The 26544-nt window shown below is 36.9% G+C and overlaps 1 protein-coding gene across 3 annotated transcripts in view; it reads right to left on the bottom strand.

Moving 5' to 3' along the window:
• Nucleotides 1–1380: 1380 nt before the first annotated feature.
• The window catches only part of LOC141927015 (protein nucleotidyltransferase YdiU-like), a 26936-nt gene continuing 1772 nt past the window's right edge, over nucleotides 1381–26544 (bottom strand). Inside the window, exons 2-19 of one of the 3 annotated variants that reach the window (XM_074833630.1) lie at nucleotides 26415–26533; nucleotides 26040–26168; nucleotides 25256–25320; nucleotides 25098–25154; nucleotides 24902–25000; nucleotides 21066–21133; nucleotides 20266–20353; nucleotides 18382–18451; nucleotides 17682–17754; nucleotides 16856–16939; nucleotides 14711–14840; nucleotides 14014–14058; nucleotides 13845–13926; nucleotides 13663–13755; nucleotides 11914–11993; nucleotides 11002–11045; nucleotides 5191–5270; nucleotides 1381–4856 (exon numbers count right to left, since the gene is read on the bottom strand). In XM_074833630.1, the coding sequence (XP_074689731.1) occupies nucleotides 4734–4856; nucleotides 5191–5270; nucleotides 11002–11045; nucleotides 11914–11993; nucleotides 13663–13755; nucleotides 13845–13926; nucleotides 14014–14058; nucleotides 14711–14840; nucleotides 16856–16939; nucleotides 17682–17754; nucleotides 18382–18451; nucleotides 20266–20353; nucleotides 21066–21133; nucleotides 24902–25000; nucleotides 25098–25154; nucleotides 25256–25320; nucleotides 26040–26168; nucleotides 26415–26533 (1529 nt within the window). In that variant the 3' untranslated portion in view covers nucleotides 1381–4733. Of the gene's footprint in view, nucleotides 4857–5190; nucleotides 5271–9679; nucleotides 9826–11001; nucleotides 11046–11913; nucleotides 11994–13662; nucleotides 13756–13844; nucleotides 13927–14013; nucleotides 14059–14710; nucleotides 14841–16855; nucleotides 16940–17681; nucleotides 17755–18381; nucleotides 18452–20265; nucleotides 20354–21065; nucleotides 21134–24901; nucleotides 25001–25097; nucleotides 25155–25255; nucleotides 25321–26039; nucleotides 26169–26414; nucleotides 26534–26544 lie in introns of those variants that run through there. The other 2 variants (XM_074833644.1, XM_074833636.1) reach the window with 2 other exon arrangements.

The following is a 26544-nucleotide window of genomic DNA, read 5'->3' as shown; positions in this document are numbered from 1 at the left end:
CTCCTTCCTTTGGTTTGTCAGCAGTGTAAGCATTGGAAGAGTAAGTCAAGCTCACACCGGGGATCTGGGGATGTCTTACGACTGCTGTTAACCATCTGTTTGCTCTGCAGCCTATGGTTGAGGAGCTAGCATTGCTAACAACATGCTACAGCTTGTACACCTGTGTCAAGGAGGAGGATGCAAACTTGAGCGCTGGCCTAGTGCTCACCTGTACTGCCGAAGCGGCCTAAGCACAGTCCCTGGTGCAATTCAAGGAACTGCCCAGGCCAGGCACCATTCCCAGAAAACAACATGGATGAGTCTAAAGCAGGCTTCGCTCCCCGTACAGAGATCCCCTGTGGTGCGGGTATGGCCAGTGAGGGTACCAGTTCATAGGCCAAGGGACTAGTTGCCAGCCCTCTTACTTAGCAATATAGTCAGAGCCCATGCAACTCTTACTGGTCTGCTGGCTCCCTTGCTTTCACTGAATTGGGCAAAAAGCTCTCAGCAAGAGAACTGTGTTCACCACTAACTCCACAGATGTTTCCTAGAAGTTTTGAACTGGCACGCTAGAACATTCAAAAGGTTCAAAACTCAAAACAGCCAAACTAAAGGTTGTACTAAGCCTATAAGCCTTGCTCTTGAGACCAGTGCAAGGCTTACAGGCTTAGTAAAACCTTTAGTTCCAAGTGCAGGAGAAAAAATACTAACTAAAATACTAAAAGTAGGAGGGTTAAAAAAAAAAAGGATTAATGTTTCCCAATTGTTTTCCATATATAACTGAGGTAAGCATTATGCAGAATCATTGAGTGCTAAAGAGCTGGGTGTCATTTTCTGACAAGGTATTAGGAGTGCACATCTTCAACACACTTAGGTGACAACAGCTGTCTGCTAGCCAACTATTTTTAAATCAAATTAATTTTCTTTTATACATATAACATTTTATAAATACATATATATGTTTATACATATATTTCTAATATACACCCAGCATCAAAATAAAGCAGAACATGTCCTTAGAAAAATGTTGCACAATAAGCTAGTTTCTCTGAATTCACAAAGCACTAAGGCTTCCACACGGCTTTCTTTGCATTCACTCTTCTCACCAGAATGCTCAGCTTCCTGCCCTATTCCCTCCCTTCTCTTTTGTTACAGTACAATAAACTCAATTTTGTACATTTTACATCTGCAGTCAATCATAACTCATGCACTTAATCTTACACAAAAGAAAAGAGCTTTCTTCGAAACAAAAAGAATCAAAGCCTATAGAAAACTCCAGAAATCAATTAAAATGCTGTGATGATTAGAACTCTATCAACTATTTTGTGTATGTACATGCTTGCATTGAATTTCTGAAATGTAAGTATTCAAACTCTCCATTCAAAGAACAGAGCTACCATCTTAATGATACACAATTACCTGGCTTTATTCGGTACAAAAATGATGCTGCAAAATACAAAAAGATCTTCCTTTCCAAGACTGTAAATCAAAGCATTTATAAAAAACAGAAATTAATCCTTCCACATCTATCTAACCTACTGCCATATGAAACTGTCTTATTCCTGTAGGTCGTGGTAGTATGTTTGTTACTAGAGATTACAGTATTTTAGTCTGAAAATATCTGAAATTGCAGCATGTTATTTTCAACCTTTCTCCATACCTCAAATGGAAGCAGTCTCAGCAGCTGTCATCTTCATCAGACTCTTGCATCACTGATACAAAAAAGGACCTACTTCAGGCAAACACCATCCTTAGGGTTAGAAAGGTTACAGTCATGGAGAAGTCCACACGCGGAGGTCAACACTGCTGCCCCTCATAACCGTCCTCTGATACAGAAAGAGGATGAGGGTACAAAGAAACGCCTGTTTGATTACCAGCCACAGTATTTTTATTCCCTATCAGCTCTTGCATCACTGCTGTTTATGTAGCATGAAGGAAGATGCAGCTCCAGAACCACAGGTGGAAGCCAAGGATTTTAGGGAATATATCATGAAACACCGTATTAATGCTTACATTGCCATAATAAACCATAATGATTAAAACCTAGAAGTGCAAAGGGAGGTTGTACAAAATGCTGAGCATGATGTGGGCTCATTTCTCTACTTTCACAAAACACCATTAAAAGGTAGCGTTGAGATAACTATTCATGTGTTTTTCATGCACTCTTTGTCAGGGACTTTGAGAGTGGAAAAGTAGAAACTTGAATGGATCGTGTGGCAAAATTATAGGACAGAACTATTACTTACGGATTATCACTGACAGTCTCACAGTAACTGGGAAACGTGTATATTCTGTTTGAGGGTAACATGCAGAACAGAATAGATTCAGTATCGTTAATAGTTACGAATTCTCATGGTCTTGCAGAATATTCTAAGGCAGTTTGATTGCCATTAACAATCAGCACTGACTATTATGAAATCAGAATATCGTTTCTAAAAGCAGCTGATGTACACTGCATGGTAAAACTGGGGGGAAAAAAATAATGGAGATTTGCTTTCACATAAATCAAGGAAATGACTGAGTCCATGAATGAACTCCTGGAGAAGAGAAGTAGCTGACCTACTCTCTGCAGCTAGAGGAATACGTGAAACCAATTTTCAGGGCTTGCTTTATTCTTTCAGATGTTTTTCAAGAACCTGAGAAAAGCCTCACAATGAGCACAGTGGGCAGTACATATCACTGCTTGTAAAATAGCTCCCACTGGGGATATTCTGGTTTTGTATCATGATGCTGTAACTATGGGTGAAGCAGAGGTCCACTTGCTACTGTTACTAATAGGATTTAACATTTATAAAACACTTTGAAGGAAAATGCAGTATAAAAATGCTTTGCATTTATGCAGTTATTCCATGAGGTTAAGATGTACAGGCAGCCATGTTTGGCCCACACACAAAAGAAACTTACCAGATGTTTGGTTCAACACAAATTAGATTCTTTCACCTAACTGGAAACCAGGGCCCAAGTTGCAGTGCTGCTGTATTTACCCTGTGGGCACAAATATGTTCATCTTCAAATCATCACGTATTTGCAGTGTACCTCATTCCACTGCAGCTGGTAATGTTGATGTTCACACATTTCATCACACCATGCTATCTTGCTTGTAATTATCCAAGAAGAGACATCAACACCAATGTTTCCATCAGTTGGGAGGGCAGCCCACTGCTGAAGGGCTTCTACAGGCAGCCCCAGCAGCTGAAGCGTACCTGGAGGTGCTGCCAACTCAAACACTAATCCCAGTGGTTGCAGAAGAGCATTTACTACCTGCACAAGGAATGTTAACCCAGGCTCAACTTGTGTAAGTTGCTTAAACTTCTGACTGGACTTTCAGAAACCTGTATTTAAACATCTATATTGTTCCTCACCTTATGATACTACTATATACATTTGAACAACTGTATTTATATTTGAACAGCTGCATATCTGAGGGGAAACCATCCTGAGTAATTGTGTTGATTACAGTTAAGAAGTAAAGTAATTCAAATATTTTTTAGTCACTGAAAGATTCCTAATAATACAAATATTTCCACATTAATTATATTTCTAGAAATAGATTTGTGAAATGCTAATTACACCACTTAATAGCCTCTATTTCAGAATCAAGTGGCACTCAAGAAATTTGGAGATTCTAGAACAATCCATTTTGGATTTGAGAAGAGACGAGGTAACGTCAAGAAGTAACAAAGCCCCCAAATCAGTGATTTTTGCTGTAAATTTTCTAGCATAACATTGGACCTGATTGCTTATGTATTAATTTTGGCTTAATTACATACTAAGTTTTGTGCAGTATCAAACAAGGATAAATAACAAGATCCAGGACTCAAAAGACTACTGTCTCTCTGTTACTCAAAGGACTTCAATGGAACGGGTTTAGTTGAATTTTAAATACTTTCCCTGCACGATTTCTGTTAGTCCCTTACAGCATCAGGTGGCTGTATACAAAAAGTATATTGACCTGACTACATACATAGTGAGATACTTCCAAGAAATTCTTTTTCCATGTCCAACCAGTGAAAATTTCCTGAGGCATTATATCCATGCACCAACAATCTTTCTACTGCTATCAAAAGGTATGCTTTCAAAGAGCAGTGGGCCAGGCTTGATAGGCACCTGACACTGGCACAGACACCAAAATTTATTTTGGGGGAAGCCACTCCCAAGCAGACATCTTTTCTCACTATTTAATTGAATTTCCTTTAATGTTTGTTGGCAGTTTAATGGGACAAAACAAGGTCAAAAAGAGGAAAGGTGACCAGGTCTAAGTGTAAGGTGATCCTCTGTTCCAGCTCTGCAAAAGACTTAAGAACATCTATGTCTTCAGCATACAATTATACTTGAACAGTGTGTAACAGCAAGAAGAACATTAATCAAAATACTGTATAATTAAAACTCACTTAGATGGATTTTAAATTGACCAGCCATTAAAAGTTATTGAAACCCACCTGATCAGCCATGAATTCTGAGAGGTTAAGTGTGACAGTGTGGCAGAACTTAAATATTGGGACTCAAATTAATGCACAACTGAATATGAAGGGTAGAGTTATAAATGCCAATATAATTTGCTGATGCAACCATACATAGGGGTCCATTTCTTTAATCTTTAGGCTTTATAAATTTGGTCAAGACCTTCTCTTGCAGAGTAGCAGATTCCAGTCCACAAAGTATAAGGAGAGAAGCTCCTGTGGCTTGATCCATTAATCCTATTTGAAGGCCTGAGCTTCAACCTTGATCAGTTTTCTCGCTTGTTCAAATTCCCCTCAGGATGAACAGCTTACTTTAAGATCCTTGGCCCAAGCTGGGGGGCGCAGGGAGTAGCCTGCTTTCTCTGCAGCCTGCTGTTTCTGGAAGGGATGTTCTAAAATCTGCTGTAGGAGATGAACCTAGAAGCAATTAAAATGGGTAAGTTTTTATACAAAATGTTTTCCTGCAAACAAGAGAAGTCTTTGCTACTTCATAATGCACTCTCCTGGCTCCAGAAACTAGTCCATGAGTTGCTTACTACTATTAGTACTACTATTAATAGTAGTCATTACTATTTATGTTATAATTAATACTATTCATAGTTTTGTTAATATTTTTAAAAGTAATAGGTATTAGATAGTACAGTGTGGGTCAAAGTGTAATACAGGTTCAAAGTGTAAATGCAACAACTCTTCCATTAACAATTATGCCAATTATTAATAAATATGCCAAGAAAGAAATAAATAATTTTACCTCCGAGAAATCATTCAGATGAGCTTTTTGCACTGCTGATTCTGCCATCCAATTCCTAAGTATGTATCTAGGGTTAACAGCTGAAACCAAAAGTAAATCATCTTAAATTTAGTTAGACATATTCAACAAAAGCAAAACACAATCATTTAAACGTGTCATTGAACTCGTCAAGAAGGTTTAATTTGCAGATCAAGGAAAAAAATGCATAAAAAGGAAAAGGAATTAATCAATTATTTACTTTTATAAGCTGCTAAAAGGATTTTTTAAAACTTGCATCAGTAATGCGGAAGTGCCGAACAAAAACCAGAACAGCATAGAACATCACATTGGTACACAAAGGATTTCCTGTTAGGAACACCAGCAGACTTTTCAATGATTAGTTTACCATGGCCTAGGTTCCTGATACATTGTTGGAAAGCATATTTAAATGTTGTCAGTACATTCCTGGAGATCATAAAAATGAATACTGTTTAATGTAAAAAGGAATTATTGAGATATTCATTGAAGTATATGTACTTAGATATTCCTTCTTCTATATCATACATCAAAAGTTTGGCCATAAAAGCCTTTAATGTTGGATTTCAGCTGTATTTTTTAGAAACTACTTTTTCAACTTTGCCATTCCTTTTAGTTTCCTGGGGGGTTCCACACTTTCTTCCCACAACTGTCTGCTCTATCTTCTTGGAAACACCCATGACAGCTACACAGCTTCTCGGGCATGTTCCAGGCCGACTGTGTCTAATTAGTGCTAGGGAGATTGTAGGGACATTGAAAATGAAACTGCTGAATTAGTACCCCAGGCTGTATCTTACAGAACAGCAACTAAGAGCTTACAAAAGGAGTTTTGTCACACTGTGTGGTGAGGACAATTCTCATAAGCACACATGGCTTTTATTACCGATTTTTTAGCAGATAACGTCAATACAACTCGTATTTTTGCTCTCCAATTAAAACCTAGGATTCTACTTCAGAATGTCTTCCCTTTAATTAATGATCAAAACAATATTACAGATTAATTGTAACAAACATTTCAAGTAAATCTTAACTTGACATTGGTCTGCATATTTTCCCAAATTCAGTAGCTGATATTACCTGAAGAAATTAATCAGTGATACCAGACACATTATCACCCACGGAGTTGGAACCAAAAGTCTGTGATTTATGGACATACACAAAAACTCATCTGTTCCTTCGCTTTCCACTGATGTCCCAGTAGGTTTTATACAAATAAATGTTAGTTCAAACCTCATATTTTATATATTTCTTTCAAAAAATCCTGTAGCTTTATAAAATATTCTTATATATACAGCATATTTGAAAGAGGGTATTAGAGAAAGCAAAATATTCATCAGAATCACCATCCCAAATTTCCCTCTAGTCAATTCCTCCAATCAATTAGCTATGATGTTATTTTATTTACAAATAATAAATTATATTAGGAGGGGGATGATCAGAAACAATGTTTTGGATAACAGGATTAAACTTAATCTTTTTCCATTTCCCAATTCACTGTGTTCTTGCATCTCCTTGTACTGCTTCTTCAGCTTGCAAACATAACTTATCTATCTTAGCTGGCTACCAAGACAATTGGTGTCTTTGAGAAAAGCTATGATTGGCTCCTCCTAAGGTTCTGCGGTCAGACAATCGCAGGATTTTATTCATATTTAATAGCTCATGATACAGAATTAATGCCTAGTGCAGTAAACAGACTTCTCTGTAATAAGCACTGCTTCTAATGAGCACCATTTAACCTGCTAACAAACTAGAATTTACTGAAGCTATGTAATCAGTGGAACAACACTTGCATGACTATTTTACGTATCACAATACAATTACATTCTTTATGTTTGGAACTGAATGATTGCCATTTTAAGCCACAAGATTTGACATACAGCAGCATTACACCAAGGGTCTTTATGTTATTTAGAAAAGTAAAGGATAAAATAACCACTCTGCTCTAAGGGCTGAACTCTGACCATTCATGTTCCTGCCAGAAGAGAGAAGGTGAAGCTCTGTTACAAAATCAGAACATGGGCTGAAAGCAGAAGCATCTCAGGTGGCACTGCCACTCCCTCCTTTATAAAAGCTGCCCAGTTAATCGAACAACGTTCTGGCACAACGTCCAGGTGCTGACTTCCATGAGAACAAAGACTGAGATGCAATCTACCCAGATACAGACATTCTTCTTTTTCAGATTACTTCTGTTCTGTATGTACTTACATACATCAAACAAAATCCAATAAATATGACTAGCTATTTGGAACTCTGATAACCTCTACATAGTCGTAACAACACCCTGCCCTAACTGCTACAAAAATAGTGGTTTCCCACTTGGCAAAATAATTTGCTCTGGCCAAGTATTTGATTTAATCCAGTAAATGGGTTTTCAATAGTAAAGTGTGATAACAATATAAAAAGAATATTTTAAAGGTGGAGAAGTTAACATATGACTCATTAAAAAATGATAATTCACATTAAAACAAACCATGACTCATATTAGCAGAAGAATATTTGTCCCAGAAATATATTCTTAACAATTGCAAATTGACAAGTTTCACAGTGGTGTTAAAAATATCTGTAATTAACACAAGTGACAAGATAATTATGAAAGAATACGACAAGATAAGAAAAGGACAAAGCAGAAGAAATTTTGTGCCCTTATGAGCATTTTATGATCTGGTCTACATTTTTTTTTTTATCTTGTTTCTTTTGTAAAGAAATACAGTTATAGACTTGTATTGGGATTTGGATTGTCAAAACTTTTTGTCAGCTCCTAAGGAACTAAATTTAGGCAGTAAAGTGCTACTAAGGACTAAAAACTAAAGAGAGAAAAAACAAAAGTAATGAATAAGTGATCAAACGCTTCAAGGTAATGTACTTTGAGCAGTGAGATATTTTACTACACTTACTAATGATGAGGGAAAGGTGATGAATAATGAGGTGTTAATGGCAATATAGTCAAGGTCAGTTAATACTAAAGACAGCAATACAAAATTTAGTGGGATTTACCAACCCATCTAAAAATCTAGAGAGCCATGACAGTTTGTCTTTGACATGAAATGCTGGGTAAAAATGCACAGTTGACCGAGCTGAGCCAGATTTCTGCTCCAAGTTGTACTGACAAGGGACAGCTGTTACAAGCAAATATTTAAAACAACTAAAAAAATTTCAAGAGACCACAAGGGGCATCTAAGAGATCTATTTAAATATACAGATGCAAAAGAGAACAGCAAAAAGCTCTCTAAGAAACTTTGGTCACACTGTAACATGGAGCAGCTAGCAAAAATGTAACAAGATTTGTTGATTTTAAAAGGAAAACTAAATTTTAAATAAAACAATAACAAATGAACATCAGTAGCCTGTTACAAATTTTGGCACCTTTGCTGTATGAATGTAGAGTCGTGACTGATTACATGGAACTAACTTCATCTTTGCATATCAAGTTTTGGACTGCTACCAAAACTGAGACCACTAGCACAAGTGTGATCCTGGAGGCAAAACTTTTCCCTTGTCTGTCTCCTGTATTGTAAGATCCTCTGAGGTGCATGTGGAAGGACGTGATGCTGGTTTGCAGAAGATCATCCCCAACTAGGATCCTTTCTGATTTGGAATAAAAACTCAGAATGTCATAATTTTCTCTAAAAGCAGATTCAAAAAACATAGAAAAATAAGAAGTGTGTTTAGAGTGTTTTCAGCATTAAATTTTAGCTGAGGAAAATGGGAGATTGAAACCTCAAAATAGCAGCTGAGCTAAGAGCCTCAGAGTCCCGCAGCTGAAACTTCTTAACCCTACCAAAATACAAATAATAAAACAAACCTTTCTTCTTGGTAACTGTTTTCATATGAACTTTCTAAAAATACATGTAAAAATTGTAAGAAGTGTTCTTAAGAATGGATAGAGCCTTGGTTAGAAATGTGAATGCAAACGTGAAGGTCCATGTGATCAGAAATTGTGCCCTATGTAGTTTTTACTATCTTATTACTGAAAGTCAGTGTCATCTCCTGCCATTTCCTACTAAATTAATTGAAGCTTTTGAAGAATGTGGCCAATCAGTATCTAACAAAAGAGTACAGCCATTTCCATTAGAAATGAGAATAAAACACCGTACAGCAGTGTAACATTGAACCTTATAATACCTCTGTGCAGAATTTGATCAGATCCTGCATTTCCTTCATTCCCTTTTGGCCAGGGATTTTCAGTTGCTCATTGTCTTTTTTAGGCAAATTTCACAAATTTACCACAGCTTACTGCAGATCCAAAAAATATCTCCCTGAATAATTCTTAGAATTTCGTATCTGCTGTGATAGACAGCTAAATGCAGTATCTCTACCATTTTGTATTTAGAATAACTTGGAGAATCAAAGTACTTTCCTTTGACTTTCATGACTAGATAGTCCTTTCACTAGTGAGTTTTTTTCTCCAGGTACATAAAAAAAAGTGGTTGCTTATCAGAAACCTGAATTCTTTATAACATGTCGAAAGGATATGGACATATTTGAACACTCAGACAAATCTTAGTCCATTGAGCCAATACAGGATGCCTACCAGAATCTTTCCTGATGTTATCAAAGGCTCATCACTGGAGAAGAACAGTGTTGTTCTGAGCAACGCAAACCGACACACTCCACAGACTGCTAAAGGAAGTAAGTACAGATCAAGGCAAATATGTTGCTTGCACTCAGGAAAGGCAGATACAGCAGAAGAGGAAGGGCATCTCTCACATGGAAATCAAATCCGGGTCCCTCTCAGGGAGCACCCTACTTTGCAATGAAAAGTTAACAACTTGGGGAGCAGCCAGAGCACGTCCACCATTTCAAGACACTAACATGAAGCCCCACTTGATACATAACAAGATACAGACAACCACATTTCCATGGGCCAATAATTCTTAAGGGAATCAAAATTCTTAAACGGAATCAAAAGGAGAAAAAAATTAATCAAGTCCATGAGCAACAAAGCATGGAACAAGCTGAAGGCCTGGCATCTCCTGAACCCCCAAACAGAAATTGTAAAAAAGAGGATTAAAAAAAAAAAAAAAAAATCAAGAGAAAAAAGAAATATAAAAAGGTAAACAAAAAATAAAGGAAAGGAAAAATAAACAAGTATGTAAATGAGGACTGACATGGAATAGATCATAGCTGGACAGCTGAGTTGGATTGCTTCAATGTCTATATTCGCACATGGTGTGACACAGGTCAGAGCAGCCTTTCCAGATACTGATAGGAAAAGGTCTTCATCACTTGTGATTTCAGTTGCCCAAAATATGAACAGACATGTGCTCTGTCATTCCAAACCAGCAGAATCCAGAGAAGAGCAACTTGGACTAGTAGTTGCTGTGCACTTCCATGATCTCACACTCTTAAGCCTCAGTCAACTGATATGACTGTATTCACAATAGAAGGGGTTTGGGCGAGACCAATTTCTTCATAAACACAGACAATTGAGTTAAGGATTTCTTTTTTTTTTTTTTTTTTTTAAGAAGGGAAAAGGGAGGATCCCTAAGGAGGAAGTGAGCCTCAGTATAGCAAAGGAACTTGATCATTTAGCTTATGCAAAAAGTACATATACATTCACAGGTCTAGCCATACACAGGCGGCTAGAATCTAACCACAGGAGTGGGTGAAACCAGAGATAGCCACAGTGAATGTATAGTATTACAAGATTTGCAGCAGTGTAATGAGAGTTTCTCCTCTTCAGAAAAACAGTACATTTTAGTTCTCAAAAGGCATAAAAACTAACACTAAAGAAACCTATGTAAATAGATAGTTGCCATCTCCAAGCATACGATTTCTTTGCATTGTTTTACTCACTTGTCATTCTTGTTCTTCTCTTGGTGTCTGAATCACCCTTGTTACTATACATGAAAAACAAACCAAAAGAAGAAAAAAGAAAGTGTTTTAGCTAAGGGTTATACTTATTTATTTTTAGAAATATTTTATTTGACTTTCATTAAAATCACTGTGTTCTGCTTTTGTGTTCAGTAGAAGCAGGTATGAATCTCAGAGTGATTAGACTTGGAAAAAACTGCACACTTTCTTGGAGGGTTTGTATCTTGTATCAATTTTTTCCCTAAGCATTGTATTTACTGACTAAAATTTCCAGGTACCTGATATGTACTTCTTTTCATTCCTATCAGCCACACATACCATATTTGACCAAGAAAAACATGTTACATTCTTTATGGATTTAAGACAAAGGAATTGGTAGGAAGGTCTAACATGCATGTCCCTATCTATGCAACACTAGTGGTTTCCAGTCTGTGTATTCACAATTGTTCAACTTCCATCCCCTGTCATCCTAAAGCCATATTATTACATAGTAAAAAAAATATGTATTACCAGTAATGAAACACTATTCATTCCTATGTATTTGCAAAGCCTTACTTTCAGGTTCTTGGCCTGAATCTGTAGGACTGTTTTTTTAACAAAAATTGTTAACCAAAGAAATCTGATCAGTTGCTCAGTGGAAGACAACAAATACAGACCACTCCTCCCATGCAATTTTTGTAGATACCTGTGTGTAAAATAGAACTACAATAGTAATTATTATGGACTCTAGCAAAATCTCGAACCATAAAGACAAAAAAGGTATATGAAACCGTGTTTGGGACAGTTTACCAGACCCACCAAAGATTATGGAAAATCACTGCAGATTACAGTGGCCTGCTTCTGGCAAACACACACTTGGTGTTATTTTTACACTTCAAACTGCATCAGACTTACCGATTTAATCTCAGGAGGTACATAGTAACCCATTCTGAAAATAACTTGTGTTTAGCCAGATCCTGGAGAGCCCAGAACTCCTAAAAAGAAAGAAACGGTTAATTGTGGGTAATCAGAATTTTGTTCCTGTTAAGCAAAAAGCAAAGTAAGCAAAGAAATATTAAAAGGGTAAGAGGGAAACATGATGACGCTTCAAGGAATTTTCTCCCCAACAATTCTACTAATATCTTCTCCTCTGTATTTAATTTAATTCTCTTTGCTAGCATGTTACATCTATATTAATCCATCTCTGCTATGGCAAATTCTATCTAAACACCTCCAGCACTTCACCCCTATTTTTCCTTAGCTTACCGTCTGACCTATTTTATTTCTTAGGCTACATAATTACAGGTTTTACCCTCTTCTGAGTTTTGTACGTGGACCGGATTGGTTTGTAGATACTTTTTTTCCAAATTTGTGGAATAAGGAAAATACATTGATAAAGAAAGAAAAGGTGTGGAGAAGAAGGGAAACTTAAGGCTACAGGGATGGAGAAGACAAAGAAGAATAGAGACAGTAGGAGAGGAAGAACAGACAGAACTTGGAAAAGACAAAAAGAAACCACAGCTTCAGGTTACTGCTTCCAGTGTTGGACGTCAACCACAAACTAGGCTTCCCTGGCTGACTACACTGAGCTAACAGCTGCTTCATACTGCTCAGTTGAGAGTAAATAGCCAAAGCTCACAGACAAAAAAACCAAACTTCAGAGTAAGAACAGATAAGAAAGAAATGGACATAGATAAAAGCAGGTAAACAGCAGATATACAAGAAAAAGTGGGAAAAAGTTAATTGAGGGAAATTAAAAACAAAGTTTTGATCATATCTGTTTTTTTAAAGGGAGTCAAAAAATATGAAAACCACATTTGAGTATAAAAATTAGTTAAAACATTTCAGCCATATTTCCACTTCTAAAATTGCACTATATCCAGGTAAGAAGTTTATCTCTCTTAATACTCTCATCTCTTTTATGATTATCCTTGGTCCTGAAGAGTAAGTTTAGGCTGAGTTAGCAGCAACACAGGATGGGATAGCAGGCTGAGCAGGACACAATGACTAAAGGTTATTCCTATGCTTTAAGCTACATTTAGAATTGATCTTGCGCCCAAGGAAGGGCAGAGGCCACTATAGGCTGAGATTCTAGCAAGAGTTTATGATGAGATGGGATCTCACTTGTCATTAGATCCCGAGACAAGCTGATGGGCCTGAGAGCAGATGTTTAGGCCACCTGGTAAACCCATGTTAGGAATAGTCTGATCGACCCAAGGTTGAAATTTTACTTATGAGCCCTGTCCAACTTCATTTGTGTCTCATGAAATACTATCAGAGTTATGTTTTTAAGCAAAACAAATAAAAAAAGGGCAGGAAGGAAGGAAAGTCTTTCTAGCGGACCCATCTTAAATGCAAAGAAAATCACATTCCCACCTGCGTATGAATATTTACAACTACTCACAGTGGATGCGTACCAGAGGCTGAAGATTCTACTCAGCACTCTTCATTAATGTATCCTTCATTACTAGACACAGGTTTAACATGGGGTGGTAGCATGACACAGATATATTAGTCTCTCTGTCCCTTAATAATGCTACAATGACACGTTTCCCAGGCAAATCATGGCTTGAGACATCTCTATTACACCGGGGTTATGTCCAACCTGATTTACTCATTTTATATTAAGAATTCCTAAAACTGGATGCTTGTATTAATTAATACCTCAGGAATATGGAGCTCCTTTAGCTGGTGTTCAGTAATTTCACTGAGATGTCGAAATGTCATTGTAAAATCAGCTTTTGTATCTTCCATAAGCTAGCAAAAAAAGATACTTCTATCAGAGTTTTTAACATATGGGGTATCAGTCCAGATGCTTGCCAACAAAAATAGCAAAGCAAACTTACTTTTAGGAGGAAAGCAATCAAATAGTTGTCCTCCTCATTCTCCCCAAGAAGACCCAATTTTGTTTTGAATAGCTCTGTGAAACTGAAAATAGTAACAAAATAAGGAACTTGTCACATAACATAATTTATAGTATTGTGACTACAAGGTTTGAGTTCTGGAACTGCATACCGGATGTAATAGCGCTCACCATATCCCTCCAAAATCTGTGAAGCTCTGCAAAAACAAAAGAAATGTCAAATTCTCTGGAACTACAATACTATTGTGGGTACAATCCTACTGTACAGTAAACCATGAAAACTTCTTCTGTCTGATATCTCACATTAATATTCTTAATCAACTAGGATCTGTAGTGGGAAAAAGACTGAGGGGGAACATTTTAACAGGCTTCAAATACATAAACAGCTGCTGCAAAGAAGAAAAACGCAATATTCTTCCTTTTCATACTGAGTAAGAAGCTGTGAGTTTAAACCACACAAAAGAAGATTCATATTAGGAGTCTTCACAATAGGGTATTAAAATACTACCTTATTACTTTAGGAGGATGTATGGTCTTCATAAGTAAGCATCTTAAAGAACAAGCTAGACAAACTTAGAATAGAAAACCACAGGCAAAGGGAAAGGAACCTTAGGGAAAGGAGAATGAATGGACCACACAACATCTAGGACCGCCTTCCAGTCATATTTTGCTATTATAACCAATTAAATCCTTTCTCCCTTCCCTCCATCTTATTCAGCCCAATCATTAATTCAGACTCAATTTCCACTTAGAAAAGCTAATCATTTTCTTTCCTATGCATATGGTGATTAGAGGGTCTCCCATCTCACTAGCTCTTTTAAGCATTAAGGTATTTTAAGGATTACTTACAGCTGCTTTTGCCTGGGATCCAATAAAGGTTTTAGAGCTTGTAACAGCTTGCTCAGATTAAACAGCCCAACATTTGCCTGGTTTCCTATTTTATACCTCTTTTCATCATCAGATGTGTTTGGAACAAAATCTGTTTCAAACAAAACATTACTTTTCCACAACAGAGTAATTACAATAAACAATCAATGTTAAAATACTGAAGTGTATTCATTTTTATACTTACACAGTAAACTAACAAAAGCCCTAAAGTTACTAAATATTTAAAAACAGATCACAAGGATACTTATTTACAGTGGATTAACTCAAGATCTATTATTTGCAAATCTAAAGAACACATCTTTCACAGATGAGTTCCCATATGTCACAAGTGACATTTTCCTACTTCAAGTTACAAAATAAATTCAGATGTTTAAAGAGAAAAAGATCATTTTTACACTAAAAATAATGCCTTGTTCTATGCTTTTCCTACATATAGTGCTACCATTTAGCACAGAGTAAGCAAAGAACTGTGCAACCAGAGTCAGGATTTGCAAGAATTTTTTGAAAAGCAACATGTATAAACATGTATTTAAATAAATTGACCACTTGATCAAGATTTGTTTCACTTGTACAAGCAAGCTTTATGTAGTCACATAAAAATTAGCGCTAACATATTCCAGTATGCAAATCCATCATTTGGGAGATAATATCTGCTATGCAAGTTACCGGTATCCAGACGTAAAATGTACGCGTATCTACAGCACCAGTCTCTGAATGGATGCAGTATGCTCAGATCAAATGCAGATAAGCTGATCAATGCACACAGCATTGCCTGAGTCCTCAGAGGACATTAATAACAAATGGAGTGTTAAGGAGGAGACCTGTGACACATCTATCATTGGTTCAAATCTGAATTTTAACCCTAAAGCATTTTATCTGGTTCCAGGGTGTACTGGCTCTGGCTGGGACAGAGTTAATTTTCTTCACAGCAGCCTGTATTTTAGACTTGTGACTAAAACAGTGTTGATGACACACCAATGTTTTAGCTATTGCTAAGCAATGCTTGCACATCATCAAGGTCTTCTCTGTTCTCACTCTGCAATCCCAGCGAGCAGGCTGGGGGTGGGCAAGGGGCTGCGAGGGGACACAGCTGGGACAGCTGACCCCAACTGGCCCAAGGGATATTCCACACCATATAACACCATGCTTAGCAATAAAGACCAGGGGTAGTTTTTCCAAGGCACTTGTTCCCTGGGGACTGACTGGGCATCAGTCTGCTGGTGGGAGGTGATGAGTGATTGCCTCTGCATCACTTGCTGGTGTCGTGCGTGTTCCCCCTCCCCCTTTTTTTCCCCTTCACTTATTTAACTGTCTTTATCTTGACTCATGAGCTTTTTGCTCATCTTTGCTCTTCCAATTCTCCCCCCAGCCTGCAACATGGGGGAGTGAACAAGTGGCTGGTGGGTCCTTAATTGCTGGCTGGGGTCAACCCACCATATAGAGAAAGATCTAAAACCAGAAAAGCCCTGTTTTTTCAATACAACAGAATCAATATAACATTTATTCTCATGACATTTCCTTAATTTGAGGCTGCAGTCTCACGAAAATAGCGAGATAACCACTGCTGGTTCTGAAGCTTACTCAGATGCAGCCTCCAACAATAACCTAATACGCATTTATGTACATACTGGACCTATATCTATCAATCCCAGACTGAGTTCATACTTTCAAAGAAAGGTTGCCATGACTGGGTAGGTTTGATTTCTTTTCTTCTAACACATAATTAGCTGCTGTGACTATAAAGCTAGGGCATGATGCATGCTAAGTCACTGTATACCACTTTTGCTTTTGGTTGCTTACAGCAATACACATTTTTTAGTCTTTCAGGTTTCTGCTGTAGCATCTATTCAATTGATGAAGTTCCACTGGGTTTAATAGTAATATTTCATTAACAAGACTTTTAGCACCTGAAGTGCAACCGGTAGAGTGTATCATAAAACTGGCCTCTGATTTTTTTTTCCCCTAAAACTCTTCAAACAATACACATACTTGGGATTTTTCTGCTAATAATGTTAGGAGTTTTCATGCACACAAAAACTACATAAATTAATATAAAGAATTTATTTTAAGTAAAAAATTATGTTTAAAAACAGGTGCTACACTCACTTGGGTCATAGGAGTCCATAAATCCAAATGGACCATAATCTATTGTTATGGATAATAAACTGAAGTTATCTGTATTGCACACACCTGCAATTAAACAAGGAGAAACAAAAGTTAAAATTCCACTTGAACCCTGTAGTCTCTAGAAAATTTGCTGTGAAATAGATCCACTGAATCTAGAGAACTTGGAGCAGTTACCTTTCAAAAGTCAGACTCTGGAAAATAAACTTGTCTCTCTTACCCTTGACCTGGCATGCATTTTAAGTATGAAAACAAGAAACTGTTTGCTACACTATCTTGTATCTGGTTTCCATATCTAGGTGGCACTGTTTCCTTTTGCTTTCAGTGCTATACGGTATTGAAACAGCATCTTGCAAAGTGGTCATTAGCTGCTTCCTTGCAAGTTGACTGGGTCCTGTATTAGCAAGGTGATGCTATTTTATTTTTCATAATATAAATCTGAAACAAAGGTGGACAGCACTGCATCCTATACACTGTAAAAGGCCAAGTTTTTATGTAGATGCATCAAATTCAGAGCAATTAAACTTATATATGAAATCAATAGATGGTCTTTGTACATCAGACTATTACAACAATTCTGAGAATTCTTGCTCCCATATTCTTGCTTCTGTCAGATACAAGCATGCTCTGAAAGATCAGAAAGAGCTCCTAACTCTGTCACAAAAAACCTTGTATATTAATGCATAACAGATAGTGCTGTAGGCAAAGACATCAGAATAACTGAAGAACAAAATGACAAAAGACATCTTTAAGTATATGACTATAAAGAGTCACTCCTGTAAAGCCAATGCCATCTACTGCAACTTACCATGGGCAAACCCCACAGACATCCACAATGCAATCAGATTTGCAGTCTCTGATACGACTGTAGAGAAAAATTCCTAAAAACAAATACATCTTTTACTTCAAGTCCTCTGGATCAAAAATATGCAATACAATAAATATCATAAACATTTGACTCGCTTTAGAAATAAGTCATGCCTTCTATTTTTAAATGCATATCTCTCTCTGTCACGACTTTTCATTCACATTCAAAATGATCTAACTGCACAATAACCTTACCCAGCAAAGACTATAATTCAATAAGTACATATAGATGCCCTAAAAGAAATTTGAAAATCAAAAAAAGAAACAAAGACTTTGTTTACAGTGTATATACTAGTATACACTATATATACATTTATACTAGAAAAGGCATAATCCATCACTTCATGACCACTGCTCACTTAAAATCTGAGCAGTAAGAGAACAAAAAATAACAGAAAGATGGAAGCTTGCCAATAAACATTTCTGTAACGAAAAGTGGTGAAGAATGTTCATATCTGACTTTGAGGAAAAAAAGCTCCAAGAAGCAGGTTTTTACTGAAGAGAATTAACAAACTTTTGCTAATAAAATCTGGAAGTTTACTTCAAATTTAAAACCTTTTAAAACTTGAAAATTTGAAAAGCTTTATATAATTTCTGTTCACGTTCTTGTGGAAAATAAAAATAACTTTAAAAAGACTTACCAGATATCTGTTTGAATCATTCATGGCTATTGATGGAAAATGTTCCTGAATAATAAAGTCTAGCAATCTTCTGTAACGGGAGAGGCAGAATTCTTTAAACAAAACTGGCACTTTCAGAACTGATAATTCAAAATTCTTGTTTTCAAACAGCTAAATGCTGATCAACAGCTTGCTGCAACCAGTTATTAGAAAACTCAGTCTACTTATTCCAATGAGTCTTGGATTAAGGCCTTCCAAATGCTTAGAGATAAAACCTAAGGTTCCTCATAAATATGACTCGAGACTGGTTCCAGTCATAAATATAACTGGAGACTGCCACGTAGAGTTAAAATATTCCCATGTGTTAAACTTCCAGAGCACACCAGGATCTGGTTTCGCATGCAGTAATACCAAATTTTTAGGGGGAAAAAAAAGTTTGTGTATCCAAAAAAAGAAGTATATGATTACAAGGAATAATTCTACATCAGCTTCCTCACAAAGAAAATTTTATGGCTGGATTCTTACGAAGTAGGGTTACTTGCCACAGTAACTAGCCATTCCCAAAACAGTGCTGCATAGTCCTACAAGACAGGCTCAGGAAACTGGGATGCATGCATTGAAAAGTGCAATGCCTATCAGATGCATATCTTTGCAGACCTAAAGCTCTGAAGTACAGCAGCTGGCATTTAGTACATTTAAGTGCTCTCTGTAGGACCCTCTTGTGGTCAGAGCCAGCCACGGCTGCTGGCACAGGAAACTACACAGCCTGGGCAAGGACCCGACCTGGGCAAGGGTTGTGCGGCTGCACACACAAATACCTAGATTTTACCTTCCTATCAGGTTGTTGGAGCAAATCACTGAACTCTCCTCAAACTGTGATGATTTTATCCGAGTATCTAGCAACCTGACCTTAGATGGGTGTTCAACCTATTGCCTCTGAATTTCAGCTGGTTACTCCAGGACATCCTCTTTCAGGAGGACCTTCTCTGAGGGGGAAGCACAGTCAGTCACACCAGCCTTGGCCTGCTCTTGGCCACTCTTTCTGAGGCCCCCTCCAAAACAGACAGGAAGGAGTCATCTATTTTGCATGAGTTCAAGTGATCTTTATGTGCTCCTTAAATCCAACGGGTCATAAATACTTTAACGAAAAAACCCAAAACAAAACTTAAAATCAGTTCCTTAATCGTCTTTCAGCTCTACAACTAAAATCTGCTGTGAGATTTAAAAAAAAAAAAAAAGACAGCACAGAGTGATGTTGGAAATTAAATTGAATTATCAGTTACTACAATGTACAACTGCTGCTATGAACTCTTGCTTGTTTTTAAGCACTCCAGAACAATTTCTATTGCTCCTAAGGAGAAATAACCAACTTTTAAATATTTACAGCAGACCTAAAAATCTGTCACGCTGATTGCTTGACGCACAAATTAACATTGCTAAGAGGCTTAAAACCATGCAATAATTTCTCACCTAGTATACTTCTCCGGTTCTGCATGTTTCTGGAGAGCATACTTTATACAACATACTTATGCTAGTAATTTATTTCATATTTCTGTTAATTTAGCTTCACAGACAACTATGAGAAATGTAGGAACTTATACTTTAAATTTACCAACTTTTCCAAAACAAAAAACTCATTTCTAGTGCTTAGTTACCAGAACTATTTCAGCTATAAAACCTTTCTCATTTTGTAAGATCCAGGCCTTCAAAAACATCTAGGGAGTTTTACCCTTATGAGGCAACATCCTTTGTAAGCTGGTATAAAGACAGCAGATTATCTTTCCAAATTATGTAGTTTTCCTTTCTAACTAATTTATGTCTATATTCCAACTGTATATATGCATTCTAATATATATTTGATTGTCAAGAAAACTAATACAGTTACTATGAAGATTAAATTCAAACCTTTGTAAGTCCAGTTCCCCAGAATGAGCTAAGATTTCTAAGGATCCTATACGAAACCATGATTTGGCAAGACGTAGCACTATTGCACCTTAAATACAGACACATGTGTTCAAACGTAAACAGAGTATCAGCAAAATAAAACAGTTCCATAGTAAAAGCTGTCATGTGTTGTTTCTATAGACACAGACTTTAAATATGCATAGTTAAACTGGTATTTTTGTAAGTATGCTCAACGCATAACAGATGAATATGTATATTACTTTACTATACAGAGATTTTAACGATAAAACTTAATTTGCTATACCAGCAAACACGGGCAAAATTCCAGTACTGCATTAATACCAGAATTACTCCAGAGATGCTAGCAACAAAGAAAATACCAACATAAATAGATTTTTCCCTGTGCTGTGCCATCCCATGCTTTTTCAAAGCAGGTGTAGATGATGTAGCATCATCTGTGGCACAACCACAGTAGCGTTCCCACCGTCCTAGCATTGCTGTTGGAACAGTGGAAAGGTTCCCTAGTTTTCAATATCGTTTTTGTAATGGCAAGTGAAAATAAAAACTACACCCCCTACAACACATATGCCACAATCATATCAGACCAGTTCATAGGGCTTCACTTCTTTAACTAAGATATGTTTCAGACTGATTTTCTCAGGAGAGGTTTTCTATCTCAATAAATGAAATTAAGCCTATTTAGCACTTTTTATTACATATATATGACATTCAAATTTATTTTTGCAATGGAGAATTAAGTTACAGTGTTACAACATATTATTTTGAAATGTGTTCATTACCTCTTTCTTTCTTAATATTTCCATTGTAAAACTGATCTCTCCACACATCATCATCGCTTACAACTAAGCTGTAACAAACAAGAAATGAACATTAAAAAGTTATCTCCGGAAAAATAATTTACAATGAAGATCAAGTCATATTTTATATAACTTTATTTCTTTGATAAAAAGAAAGATCTTTTTGCTGGCATAGCTTTGTATTTACAAGGCAAACAGTAAGCTGAGGCTTACCAAGATTCATTAGCAAGATGCATTTATTTTGTATTTATACAGTGTTGTCCAATTTCCATCACTTACACTGTTCTTGGGGAAGGGGGTTGCATTCAAGAGAAGTACTACATTCATTTGGAACCTCAGTGACAGCTTAGTGTGATGATAACAGTAAATAAGTCATAATTTTCCTAAGGACAACAGCAAAATTAGAAGGACAGAGAAATTAGCAACCAAACTGTTGCATCACATGGAGGTTGCCCTTTTCCGTGAGTCAAAACTGTTGTCTCAGGAACTTCGGGGACAGATCTGGGACCCTTAGCAATCAGGAGCTCTTCAAACAGTATCAACACAGAAAAAAAATCATAGCTTTAATAATACATTATAATTATCCCTTTCTTCTTCACTGCTACTTGTACTTGGATTTTTAAAAACAATCTCAGGTGGTAGATGCCCCCCCATCCCTGGGAACATTCAAGGTCAGGCTGGACAGGGCTCTGAGCAACCTGATCTAGTTGAAGACGTCCCTGCTTATGGCAGGGGGGTGGGACTGGATGACCTTCCAATGCCCCTTCCAGCCCAAACCATTCTATGATTCAAAATAGTTGGGTAGCATGCTATTTGAAATCTAATGTGGCTACTTACAGGTGCTATCTATTAGGTAGTCAAAGACTGCACAGAAGACAGAACCAAACTTTCCTTGGAGGTACACAGAAAAGAACAAGAGGCAAACCTAATATTCCATTCATAAATATGACTAAAGACAGTCACAGAATTACAACAGAAAATTACAGACAATCACAGAATTACACAGAAAACCAACTCCAAGTCTGAAATTTTGAGAGTACACTAAAGTCTGGTTTTACATACTTTAGCATCAAAATTTTAGAAATAATTTAGTTGGACCAAAAATGAGGAGTATACATATAAACATAAATATGTACAAAAAAATCATGAAAAGAAATGATTTGCCTGAATTCTTACACAGCAACGGTAACCGTGGCTTTGAAAATAAATGATGATGATGATGTTTGGTATTTTTGAAGGTATCTAGTAGCTATCCAAACTGAATGTTCCCTGTTGACTGCAAAGAACAGGCAGTGAATTGTTCTAGAAGGAGGGAAAAAGTACCTAGAAATCAGTCTGCTGCTGTTACTGGAGCTGTACTGATACAAGCAATGTTAGGAATTTTTTTCAAAAAAACCTCTTTTGGAAACAATCATGTATGATTGGTATGTCTGTAGGATTACGTACAAAAAATGCTGACATAAATGAGATGGAAGAAGAAAATCTTAATCCTTCAAGAAAAATTTTCAAAAACAGGGAATGAACCCCAGACACTAACAAAATATTGTGTTAATCAGAGCAGTAGGGGGCAGGAATCAGAATAATAATGCTACTAGATTTTACTGTTTTGAACAGACCTCTGCCAGAAGAGTTGTTTCTTTTTGACTATGTAACTCTTAGCAGGCTCTCTGCAAAATTCCTGCAGAATACCAGCACTTCTCTTATTACTGACAAAAAAATCCATGGGGGCATCAACATTTGGTTAGTTACTAATACAAGTTAATGGACACGTACCACTTAAGAGCTGGCCAGATAGCTGAGCAGCCACATAAAGATACCTACATTCCACTATAAAAATAATTTCCAAATGGTTCCTGTAGTTGGTAAGTACCATTACTTGAGAGAAGGCAGCAGGAGACCAGACGTACACTCAACCACAGGAAACTGAGAACTGAAATTGCTCTTACACCAGAGAAGCTGGAACAGCACTCACAGAAGGAGATGGATTATATCCCTCCCTGTCCCTGGCTCCAGTTTAAGGGCTGCACTTTACACTCTCAAGTGCTCTGCTTGCTGTTTTGCATGAACATCAAGCCCTGTGCAAGTAAGGGCCAATCTGAAAACTATGTATATTGGCTCACATTTTTTACCTAATGCATAACACTGCTCACTTGTAGTCACAGTATTTCACTAAAATGGTACCATATGAAGAAGTGTTCTTTATCCGGCAGTACAGTCATGAACTGTAGCACCCCACTGGGAATGCAGCACTTAAAATTAATAGAGCAAACCAACCTGCTGGGTGTTCTGGGATAAGCCACAAGGCATTTCCCCACACTTCTGCCAAGACTTGACAAGACCTCTGTAAGTGCATCCCACCAGCTTCAGTACAACAGCTCCCCATTGGGAAGAATACGAATATCAGCTGGGGTTTTTCCAAGTGAAGTCTTGCAAACAGTCTGGAGAGCTTGTACAGCAGTTAAAGAGAGCCAGGCCTTTAACCAATTTGACAGCAGAGAACTAAAGCACACTGTACTCAATAGAATTTGTGCACAGTTAAGGAGTAATTTCATACTGTTTTTGCACTGAACAATTTGTTGAGACGACAGCAAAGAAAGGCTATAACCTTGCCAGATGCTTTCCTGCTGATATTCAGACAGATTTAAAGTTTTGTGTTAACAGCCCACAGAAAATGGTCTCAAGGTGAAGTCAGCGAATAAACTATCAAAAATGTCATTTACAAACACAGCACTTCAACAGAGCAAATGTGATAGAATTAATGCTAGAGAGATTTGCAGACACTTTGCAAATGCAGACACCTTAGCCATGTGGCAGCTGAGTACAGGCCTTTTCTGCAGAACATTTACTTTCTTTAAAGCCTGAAATGCTGGAGTAGACATGAGACTACTTGGAACACAAAACAAACTTGACATTTTAAACACGATCATCTGAAAAATTCAGTTTACTGAATTCTGAGAAAATCACCCAAATGAGTGAATGTATCAGTCTTCCTTGGTTCAAACCGAATTAGTTTTATATTATTTTTTTACAAAATCTCCCTGTCTGCTCAAGAGGTGTTTGCACAAATAAGGAATTGAGAACAATTACCTACATTTAGTACTTCCTCCAATATTAATATCTATTCATCTGACAGACAATTTTCCCTACCAATCTTAAAAACTGCAACTAGATGACTATGACAACACAGAAATAGCCACTTTCAACATTTTCCTACTTGGTCTGATTCTAGAAAAATTTATCCAAATGCTTAACGTTAGTGTAATAAAAGACTCACTTATTAACCATGTAGAATGTATTAATAGACTCATTGATTATCCACATACACTAAAGGTACTATTATTTACAGGGCAGGAATCTAGTCCTGCTGTTTTTCCAAGTCTTTTGGTGAGCAACAAGGGAGAGAACAATTTTATTTTTTTAAAGAGAAGAAAATCTTGATTGCAGTATCAGAAAAGCTGGAGAGGGGAGTTAGTGTCAGAGGTAGAATCACTCAATCTAACTTCCATTTTTTACTTTCTTTACAAAATGAACCAGATTTCAAATTAAGGTAATTCAGTCAAGACAGTCTTCCAAGTGAGCAACAGCTGTTCACCCCAAGATACAGGCAGTACACAGTATCTATCCTATTTAAACAAAGCAGTACTTTAAAGCATTCCAAAGACAAAAGTGAGGGACATATTTTGTTCTGATTGCATACATATGAAAAGAAAGATCTATCCTCTTGGAAACTAACAGTCCTGCTTTATTGATGCTCACTGAAACTCAAGTCACAAAATTACCTGTAAATTAAGATGCTGTGAAAAAGAAAAGAGAAATACCTAGCAGCTCTGCTTGTAGGAATTCCAAGATAGTGCATGGCCTCACTACACAAAAATTCTCGCACGGAAGAGCGAAGCACAGCTCTTCCATCACCATTCCTATAGAGAACAGAGAAATAAGGAACAGGTCATGAAATCAAAGCCATTTCAAAAAGAAAACATCCAGTTTTGGTGTACATAGATTAACTGCACTTACCTGGAGTATGGGGTCTTTCCTGACCCTTTTAACTGTAGTTCCCACCTCTCACCGTGCCTACAAAAACACCATTAGCATTTCTAACAGCACACCTTGGGCTATGCATGAATCAGCTAAAGAATACAGAGTTTAATCAGTCACTTAAAAAGAAGTCACACCTGTTTGTATATACTCCGATCAAGTGGGCTCTTCCATCACCCAGCTGACCTGCCCAGCTACCAAACTGACAAAAATTGAAATCAAATCATTTTCTTACATCATTTATAGCACTTATACTTGAAACAGTACAAATTACATGTAGGTTCTCTATGATCTACACAATATAATAGCACATTTGCTCAGGTAGTCATTATCCCTAAAGCTGTATTTCCACACTTGCACCAATAATGAATCAGAAAACCACAGAAAAAGAATAATGCCAGTAATCCCCATTTTTTTCTCTACCTTCCAGCTATGATGTACAGCTACAGCCCTGTCTCTTTTGTATAATGAGCCTTTAAACTGACAAAGCTTGTAATTTATTTTTTTTAATTGGAAATTACAAATCAAATTCTACCATTCTTTTCCTTGAATAATCTTACCCATTTCAATGAAACTTAACTCAGTAATCATGGTATTGAAATGAGCCTCTGTCTTTCTTCACTCCTCTGAGCTGGTAATACCTATCATGAATCAGAGCTTGTCAGTCTGCAGGGGTGCTAAGCAGACTCCACAGCTAATGGAAGTTAAAAAGATAGTTTGCTTCTGGCATAAACAGAAGCAGAGAAAGTAGACATGGTACCGTGAAAGAATATTATAGTTCTCTTCCATCTGCAGCCCCTTATGAAGAACAAATATGCAATCAAAATGTTAAGTGTTCATATACTTACAGGCATTATCAAGGTATAATTCACATGAAAAGACCTACATAATCCCACCTGGAAGAACGAGTGCCGTAGTTACCTGATGACCCCCATACCTATGGGCCAATGGAACTGACCCAAGCATCACTTTCCCACCACTGACGAACTGAAGAAAATCAGATGTTCCTTTGACAGATCTATCAAGATCCAAAATATTTTCAAGAACTTCCTGGAGAAAAACATAATACAGATGGCACCTGAATATGATCAAATTTTCATTGGTAATGAACATGTTAACTCTACAGATTTCATTATTAAAAGACTTCTCACAATATGTCTTAAGTGTTCTATTTGTTTAGAGTATATATTGATAAGATGCTTCCACAACAAATAGCATATGAATATTAAAATATATTTTAGTACGTGCATCAACAATCTCTACTAATTAGAGAGGGGCAAAAAAATAATAGCCAACCTCTGAAACAGCTACAAGACGAACTCTTGATTTAAAAGGTGTAGGATAGACAATTGAAAAAATGCAGTTTCTCACATTACGGACATAGTTTTCCTGGATCACATCAACTGGAAAAGAATCTGTAAACATG

This window comes from Strix aluco, chromosome 1 (assembly GCF_031877795.1).
Source record: "Strix aluco isolate bStrAlu1 chromosome 1, bStrAlu1.hap1, whole genome shotgun sequence".
In the NCBI taxonomy this organism is placed as follows: domain Eukaryota; kingdom Metazoa; phylum Chordata; class Aves; order Strigiformes; family Strigidae; genus Strix; species Strix aluco.
Note: the sequence above shows the minus strand (reverse complement) of the source record. Positions and strands in the feature narration are given on the sequence as shown.